The 9,308-nt window shown below is 55.6% G+C and overlaps 1 protein-coding gene across 1 annotated transcript in view; it reads right to left on the reverse strand.

Moving 5' to 3' along the window:
• Positions 1 to 5,865, reverse strand: part of MCOLN1 (mucolipin TRP cation channel 1) — a gene marked incomplete at its 5' end in the record, with an annotated part of 13,287 nt that extends 7,422 nt beyond the window's left edge. Inside the window, 10 exon segments of the mRNA XM_014584923.1 lie at positions 602 to 724; positions 1,493 to 1,594; positions 1,695 to 1,844; positions 1,931 to 2,037; positions 2,305 to 2,404; positions 2,559 to 2,655; positions 2,809 to 2,920; positions 3,998 to 4,163; positions 4,240 to 4,407; positions 5,660 to 5,865. Of these exon segments, the coding sequence (XP_014440409.1) occupies positions 602 to 724; positions 1,493 to 1,594; positions 1,695 to 1,844; positions 1,931 to 2,037; positions 2,305 to 2,404; positions 2,559 to 2,655; positions 2,809 to 2,920; positions 3,998 to 4,163; positions 4,240 to 4,407; positions 5,660 to 5,865 (1,331 nt within the window).
• Between the last annotated feature and the right edge of the window lie 3,443 nt (positions 5,866 to 9,308).

A 9,308-nucleotide genomic window follows, 5' to 3' on the forward strand; every position in this document is an offset into this window, starting at 1 on the left:
GGCATCTGAGGGCCGCGTCAAAGACAAGGTCAGAGGTCAGTGGCATTCCCCAGCGATCAGAAGGAATGGTGGGCAGTACCAGCAGTCGCCAAGGGGCCATCTAAGGGGCACCATGTCAAAGAGAAGGTCACAGATCAATAACAAGGTCATAAGGTCAGTGACAGGTTCCCCAGGGGTCAGAGGGGACAGGAGGCAGCAGCAGCAGTCAGAACGGGGCCACCATGTGAAAGACAGGGTTGCAGGGTCAATAACAAGGTCACAGGGTCGAGGACAGCCCCCTGTAGATCAGAGAGGACAGCAGACAGAGCTGAAGGTGGAGCAACCTGGGTCAAGACAGGATCATCATCGGCATCTGTGACCATGATAAAGCCACAAGGTCACTGTCAAGGTCACCAGGAGGAGTGGGCTGGTGGACAGAGTACCAGCAGCCACGCAGGGGCCATCGATTCCACATGGTCATGGGACACACGTCAAGGTCACCAGGGACCAAAGGGGACAGAGCCAAAGAAGGCAGCAGGGTTTGAGGGGGCCCACGCAGGGTGAGCCAGGGGGCCCGGGAACCCTCCCACCACAGGTGACGAGGACCCAGCCGCAGTCCTACCTTCACGTGGTAGGGCCCCAGCACGATCCAGCCGCAGAAGCAATAGCCCAGGTAGATGACGGCCACGCAGCAGCAGAAGCGCATCACGCTGGGGAGGGCCACCCGCAGCGTGGCGATGAGGATCTGGGGACAGAGGGCAGGTGGGGGCGTGGCCACAGACCAGAGGGTGGGGTGGGGTGGGGCGGGCACAGTGAGTGTGGCCACAGAGGCTGGGGTGCTTAGGAAGGGCAGGGGCAGGCCAGGGCCGGGGATGTGGAAGGTGAGGTGGCTGGATCCCCCATGGCCGACCACAGTTTGAGTCTTGGACTTGGCAGCTAAAGAACCATGCTGGGCCCGTGCGCGCTCCTGCCCAAAATCCTAGGAGGAGACTAGAAAAGGAAGAGTTCTCACTTCTCTCTCTGCCTCTCTGTCTCTCTCCAGTGAGCGCGCATGCCCTATAGTAAATGCCTAAAAGCAAAATAACAACAAAAAGAAACAAAAAGAAACAAAAAGAAGGGCTGGATGGGGCCAGCAGGTGGCACGGTGGTTAAGAGTGCTGGACTCCCACATGGCTGACCACAGTTCGAGTCCTGGACCTGGCAGCTTGCTTTCTCTCTTCCTCTCTCTCTCCCTTTCTCTCTCTCTGGCTCTGTCCCTCTCTGGTCAAATTAAAATAAATAAATAAAGTTAAATTTTAAAAAAAGAAAGAAAAGTAGGGTGGGAGCTGCCCTGAGGGGTCCATGGGTACCCCACGGCAGATGGGCTGGGTGGCCGTCATGGGGCAGGGATGCAGGGACAGGTATTTCTGGGCGGGCTGGTCCGAGGAGGCTTGCCCGGGCCATGGCAGGGGCGGGTGAGGGCCGAGGGTGCCCGGTTACGGGGTAGGGTGGGAGGCGGCGGGCTGAGGCTCACGTTGTACTTGTGGAAGAAGGTCAGGTAGCGGATGACGCCCACCCAGACGAGCAGCGTGGAGGTGCCGAGGAGGATACTGCAGACGTCGTAGCTCGCCAGGTTCTGGGGACACGGGAGACGCGTCACCCGATGCCCAGGCCTTTCCTCGGCGGGGAAGACGGGGCCCCAGGTGGTTGGCAGGGCGGGGATGGGCAGGACCCACCTTGGCTTCGATGCCGATCTTCATGACGGTGCCCGAGATGGTGAGGACGTCGCTGGTGACCAGCAAGATGTACCAGCCGTTGACAAACTCCAGCCGCTCCCACAGGCCGATCTCGCGTCCTCGGTGCCGCCACATGAAACCCACAAACTCCTGCAGGAGGCGGAGGGGGGCGGGTGAGGGCCTGACCCCAGAGCTGGGCAGGGCGGGCTCCGTCCCCCCGTGAGCCGGGGCCTCACGTTCTGCAGCAGGAAGCCGCGGAGCAGCGAGCGGGCGCACAGCAGGAAGGACAGGGCACAGGTGAGGATGACCACCACGTCGAACAGCAGCCGGAAGCTGTTGTCTCCTGCGGGGAGGGCAGCCGGGGAGCCGGGGTGTGAGGGGGCCTGGGGGTCAGGGCCGGGGCTTGGCCAGGCTGAGGCCAAGCGTGCTCAGCAGTCATGTGAGGTGAGTCGGGGTCCCTGGTTGGCAGCGGGCTAGGGTTTCAGATTCTGCGGCAGGTGCTGGGCTGGGGCACGGGCATCCCTGGAAGGGTCGGTTCTAGGCTGGGGCTTGGGGATCCCTGGGCAAGTCGGGGGTCCAGTTGGTGTTGCCTGAGTGGCCACAAGCCCACCGTGCCTGAAGACGCTGGGGTGCTTACACTCCTGGATGTGGGCGTGGGTCTGCAGGCTGATGGGGACCCTCCCACTGTGAGCCTTGTTGTCGAACGTGATCTGCAGGGGCGGCGGGGTGGGAGGGCAGAGTGAACCTGGGCAGCCCCGAGCGCAGGGACCGGGATGACATCATCTGGCCCCGGCCTCCCTCCGACTGGGTCCTGTCCCGGAACTCAGGGCCCCTGTGGTCCCCAGATGGCCGGAGGGTCCTCACCAAGACGCCGAAGGTGTAGCAGTCCGGGATTTCATTGTTGATGAGACTCTGCAGGTTGATGGTCTTCAACTGGAAGTGGATGGTGACGTTGATCAGCCTGGGGGGAGGCGCGGGTAAGGGGCCGGGGCTCTGCCTCTTCCCCTAGCCCCTGCCCCGCCTGACACACCCCTGCCCACCCCGGCATGCCCGGGACGGCCTCCCCCATCCCTCTGCCCGCCTGGAGAGACCCCGCCGCGAGAGCGGGCAGTACTTGTGGAATTTGAGCGTGAGGTTCCTGTAACCAGAAGTGCCATCCAAGAGGACAGGGTCATCGTCACTGGGGGGCACGAGGGGTCTCTCGGGGGGGTCCACCCCGATGCAGTCTGAGGACAGAGTCAGGGAAGGGCCTCATGAGCGGGCGAGGCCAGGCTGGTCTCCCAGAGCCCCGAGGCCTTCTTCCCTGCGTGGAAACATTAGCCGTCTCCCCAGGCTGGCACTCCATGGCCCCAGACGTTTAGTCCGTGAATGGCCACAGGAAGCAGGGAGCTGACGGGGCACAATAAACCCCAGGCTGCGAGGCCAACCTCACAGCGTATTCCGTGACCCGGGGCTGGCTAGGACGGGGTGCAGTGTGGCACTGAGAACCCACTGGGGGTGCTGCCTGTCTCTCTTCATCACAGAAAAAGTAATAAATATTGGGGCCAGCAGGTGGCGTGGTGGTTAAGGCGCTGGACACTCCCACATGGCCAACCACGGTTCGAGTCCCAGACCTGGTGGCTTGCTTTCTTACTTTCCCTCTCTCTCTCTCTCTCTCTGTGTCTCTCTCTGGTCAAATTACAATAAGTGAATGAACAAATAAAAACACATTTTAAAAGGTAAATAAATAAACTTTAAAAAGTTGTGATATGGGCAGTGACGGGCCCCTGTGATGCTGAAGGCCACGCGGCTGACTGCGAGACTCGGATCCCGGGCTGACCTGGAATTCTGGGGGTACGCATGCCTAAGGCCAACCGACTAACGCTGGAGGAAGGGAACTGGGGACGTCTCCCTCTCGTTCTCATAAAAGAAACAAACTTAAAAAAAAAAAAAATCACAGGGACTGCTGGTGGTGTGGCAGTTCGGGCGGCTGGATCCCACCTGGCCGACTGCACGGCTCGAGTCCCAGACGTGGTGGTTTCAGAAACTCTGGGCACGTGTGCATGTGTGCGCGCCCAAAATGCAGACAGGAGAGGGGGTGGAGGAGAAGGGCCTGCGGCATGGCCGTGCCCACGGAGGTGCCTTCTCTCGCTCCCTCTCTCCAGCGAGTGCACACCCCTCTGGCCAAGACTAAACCCTAATATCTCTGCCGTTTCCTGCACGTCAAGCATCGCACTGAAGCCACGTGTGACCACGGCCACCCCGGATCACGATGCCCAAGGCAGAGCTGGCTCTCAGCAGCTAAGCCCCCCTGCGCCGCTCACCAGTGATGACCATCGGGTCGATGTCAAAGGTCTCGTTGGCCGGGTCCACGTGGCCGTGGCGGTAGTAGTGTTGGCACAGAGCCAGCGCCGAGCCGTTGGCCAAAGGGCCTGCCCCGCCTCGGACGTAGGCGTACCGGCCCAGCGACACGTCGGGCAGCATCAGGTACTGTGGGTGCAGAAAGGGGAGGTGGGCCAGGGTCGCCCACCCCGGCTGCAGTCCCGCCTGCACCCGCGCACCGCACCTGGTCCACGCTGAAGAAGATCGCCTGGTAGAGCTGCTCCCGCGTGTAGGCCGCCAGCGTGTCGTCCGCCCCATCCGAGTAGCCCAGCAGGAAGAGGTGCCGAAAGGCGATGGTGTTCTCTTCCCGGAACGTCACGGCCAGCTGGTTGCTGAGCCCGAACAGAATGAGCTGGGGAGACAGGCCCGGGAGGTTGGCAGCCAGCCTGGGGCGGGGGCTTCCTCCGGGGACTGGGGAGGAAGGGGAAGGAGATCTCCACCCGCCCCTGCCTTTTGTTACTTGATTCGACTCATTCTTTTTTTTTTGGTGGGGGGGAGATTTTTGCTATGGGGCGCAAGCACTGGCCACAGAGAGACACAGAAAGACAGAGAGTGAGAGATCACCCCTCACCCCAGGGGAGATGGCCACACTGCAATCCCTTCTCCTCCATTCTCCTCCAGGGATTTTGAGCATGGATGCACATACACCTGGCATGAGTTTTAAGTCGCTGGGTCCAGGACTTCAACCATGGTCGACTACATGGGAGTCCAGCAACGTAACCACTATGCCATCTGCTGGTCCCTGATTCAACTCACTCTGCCTGGCTCACCCAGGCCCCTGCATTGGCTCTGTATCAGGCCAACCGCCATACCCTCAATACAAAGCAGGGAGCATCTACAGGGGCCTTTGAAACGCTCCTGGAAAATGGAATAAAATCTCAGACTGTGGCATCTGTGGTGGGAGTGGCTGGATCCCACATGGTTGACGGCATGGTTTGAGTTCCGGATCCAGCGGCTTGAGAAACATGCCAAGTGTGGGCCGGCAGGTGGCGTGGTGGTGAAAGGTGCTGGATTCCCATGTGGCCAACCCCGGTTCGAATCCTGGACCTGGCAGCTTGCTTTCCCACTTCCCCTTTCTCTCTCCCTCTCTCTGTCTCTGGTCAAATTAAAAATAATAATAACAAATGGAATTAAGTAAATAAATCATTCTTTTAAGAAAAAAGAAAAAGAAAAATGCCCCAAATCCCAAGAGGACTAGAGGAGAAGGGAAGAGGATTTCAGAGTGCCCATCCCCCGGGGGTGCTTTCTCACCTCCCTCTGCAATGAGTGCATGCGCTCTACAGCAAACAAAAAGCCCGCGCTTTGCAATCCCAGCTCCCAAACCCGGTGGCCCGTGTAACGTTGCAGAAGCCCCTTAGCAGCTCTGGGCTCCAGTGACCTCATCGAACAGTGGGGGTGGGGGTCGGGACAGCTGGCCGGACCTCGTAAGGCATTTGTGAGCCTGGAGGATGCTGCGTCACACAGGGGGCTCAGATCGCTTCCTGACTGGTCACCTCCATTGTCACTGTCATTAATGATGCTGCAATGAGGGACCCGGACGACGCTCCCAACCCAAGACGCCCCTGGACAGAACGCTGCGTGGGGGTCCGTGTGGCTGGCCTCACCTGCACGGTGACCACCAGGATCTTCACCACTTGCAACATCAGCTTGCACGGTTTGCGGCCCTTGGCCCGAAACTTGTCGCAGGGACTCATGAAAAAGTACTTGAGACGGCGGCGGAGGTCTTCCTCTTCTGGGGGGGTCCGGGGGGGCGGTGAAGTCCCCGTGCGTGTCCCATACCCAGGGTTGGGGGTCAGGAGCCGCTCAGTCTCTGTAGGAGTGGGATTGGGAAACGGGGGCTGGGCCGAGGCACTTCCCACTAGTTCAGCCCACTAGTTGCCAGGGCAACTCCCCCACCTCCTTCCACAAAAGGGAGGCACTCCCGGGGCCTCTTTTCAAGGCTGCGTGCTCCAAGAAAGGAAGAACTTTGGGGACCAGCAGACAGCCTAACGGTTATATCGCTGGACTCCCACATAGCACATCGGGGTTTGAGTCCCAGACCTGGTGGCTTAATCTCACGCTGGGCGCATGTGCGTGCATTCCCAAGATCCCGAGAGGAGAATGGAGGAGAAGGGATTGCAGCGTGGCCATCCTCCCCGGGGGTGGTGGTGGTGGGGGGTGGTGGTGATTTCTGTCTCTCTGTCTCTCTCTGTCTTGGCTAGCACACGCCCTATAGCAAAAACCTCTCCAAATAAAAAAATACCAGAGAGGAGAATGGAGAAGGGATTGAGGTGTGGCCATCTCCCCTGAGGGGATGATTTCTCACTTTGTCTTTCTGTCTCTGTCTCTCCAGTGACTGCACGTACCCTATAGCAAAGATCTCTCTTAAAGAAAAAGAAAGAAAGAAAGAAAGAAAGAAAGAAAGAAAGAAAGAAAGAAAGAAAAGGAAAGACTTTGAGAAGTCTAAGACAAACTGGACATTTGAGCCAGCGACAAGGTGGTTAAAGCAGCTGGATCCCATGGTAACTGTGCAGTTGAGTCCTGGACCTGGCAGCTTGAAAACACACCAGGCGCATGTGTGTGCATGCCCAAAACCCCGAGAAGAAAACAGAGGGGGGGGGATTGTAGCACGGCCATTGTCCCACAAACACACACACTTGGAATGTTTTCTCACTTTCCTTCTGTCTCTGCCTTAGGTGAGCACATGCGCCCCAGAGCAAAAATTTACAAACAACACAGAAAAACAAAAGCAACCCCCAGAAACTCTGTACCATCCTGTGGCTATTCTGCAGTGGTTATGAGTCAAGGTCTGGGAGTCTAACGAGCTGATCCGATTCCGAGTGCTAGGGCTCACCACCTCGGACAGGACACCCAGCCCCTCGGAGCCTGTTTCCCCATCTGCAAAATGGGACAATTGTCATCTCTTACAAGGAGGCTGAGGATTTGATGCTTAATAAAGCGTCTGTCACAGGGGCTGGCATGCATGCCAGAACAGCCCACCTAAGTTCCTGATTGACCTGTGCGGAGAGAATGGGCCCTTTTTCCACTGACTTCCTGCAGGGCAGGGTGCTCAAGGCTCCCAGCCTCACCCCAATTTAGCCTCCAGGCATGGACAGAGCTCCACCCACATTCCAGTGTGTTCCTGGACAAATATCCAAACATGGCCTTAGCATGCATCCCTACCGGGCCCATCCTGCTGGCACCCTCACAGGCCGCCAGCCTGGAGGAGGGGGTCATTGACATTAACAGTAATAATGGAGCCCTCTACCAAAGACCCACTTCCTCTTCCTTAAGGGCACCAGCCCCTGGAAAGCACACTGCCCCAGGATCAAATCCCAGACCTGTCACTCTCAGGTACCTCCCTAAGCCTCTGTCTCCTTAACTAGAAAATACAAATAAACACGTTCTACCCTTGAAACTAAGACCCTAAAACTGCTCTGGAAACTCAGCAAGACAGAGCAGATAAAATCCTTCAGCAAAGGAAACATTTCTTATTTATTTATTTATTTATTTATTTTTATAAGAAGTTGTTGCCTTAGGTCACATGTGCTCTGAGAGAGAAATGAGAAATCACCCCAGGGGGTGGGGGGGGGAAATGGCCACTCAGCAATCCTTCTCCATTCTCCTGCCAGGATCTTTTTTTTCTCCTTTTTTTTTGGAGAGTATTTTTTTGCTATAGGGCGCGTGCGCTCACCAGACAGACAGAGAGAGACAGAGAGACAGAAAGCGAGAAATCACCCCCCAGGGGGGATCGCCACGCCGCAATCCCTTCTCCATTCTCCCACCAGGATCTTGAGTGGGCATGAATGCACTGCGATTTTCAAACCACCGGGTCCGGGACTCGAACTGTAGCCTACCACTTAGGCGTCCAGAGATGTAACCACTATGCCATCTGCTGCCTCTCCCAAAAACTTTTCTTTTTTACTCTTTATTTTTAAGAGAGATTTTTGCTACAAGGTACAGGCACTCACCAGAGACAGAGAAACAGAAAGCGAAAATCGTCCCCCAGAGGCGACAGCAATACTTCATTCCCTTCTTCTACAGTATCCTCTAGGAATTTTGGGCACACATGCACACATGCCGGTGTGAGTTTCAAGCCGCTGGGTCCAGAATTTGAACCGCAGCCATACATGTGGGAGTCCAGCAATGTAACCGCTATGCCATTTGCTGGTCCTTAGAATTTATTTCTTTTGGGACAAGAGGAAGTTTGAAGGGAGGACACTCAGAAGCTGCTTAGAGTCAGTATGTGACTTTTGAAGGCCAAGGTGCACTGAAGAGACCGTGGATGTCCTCAAGGGAAATCAGAGGAGAAGGGGAGCATGATATTTGGGTCAAAATGGAGGAGGTGGTGGTAATTATTTCTCAAACAGGGAAAAAAGATGAAGTTTGGTAAATCAGTTGTCTGTTTTCCACTCTATAGCAGCAACCCAGAGTAAACTTAGGTTGGTGGTCCCTAAACTTTTGATCTGGTGGATTCATCAAAGATTGTTATGCCCCGAGCAGTGCATGGGAGCAGCAGCAGTGCAGGGTCGTAAGGCAAGGGAGATTGTTGTGTTAGTTTAAACTGATCTGGGCCAGTAACCAATAACCAGAGAGGCTAATCCCAAATGCTTTTGATACTTCGATGCTGCCTGAGATGCTGAGGTCTTGACAAAACATAGGAGTGAGGAGACAATGTAATGACAGAGACTCAATTTACTGACTAGCCCAGTAGGATACAGGCCACAAATTTAATTTAAATGCTTTTAACATAAAAAGAAATATACTTAATACACTACTGAGTTTGTAAACCAAGGTTCATATCCATTACAGCAGCACGGGGCCTGTCATGGAAGAATGCTCCATAACTGACAGACATTATCTTTATTATTAAGTAATTTATTAAATATATTTGACTAAATAAAAAACCTTAGGCTGGGACAGATCATAGTAGTTAGTAAAGATCTAAGGTCAGATCAAAATAGAGACAAAGTATCAGAAGGAAGCGAAACTCAAGTTGCTTAAACATCAGCATTAAAAGCACAGGAATCCAGTACTGAATACCCTCTTCTAGGGACCAGCAGATGGCATAATGGTTATGTTGCTGGGCTCCCATGCAGTCGACAATGGTTCAAGTCCTAGACCTGGTGGCTTAAAACTCAAGCTGGGCATGTGTGCATGCAGACCCAAGAACCAGGAAGGAGAATGGAGGAGAAGAGACTGAGCATGGTCATCTTCCCTAGAGGATGATTTCTTGCTTTCTATTTCTTTGTTTCTCTCTGTCTGGTGAGCATG

This window comes from Tupaia chinensis, unplaced genomic scaffold (genome assembly GCF_000334495.1).
Source record: "Tupaia chinensis unplaced genomic scaffold, TupChi_1.0 Scaffold148210_1, whole genome shotgun sequence".
Lineage (NCBI taxonomy): Eukaryota > Metazoa > Chordata > Mammalia > Scandentia > Tupaiidae > Tupaia > Tupaia belangeri.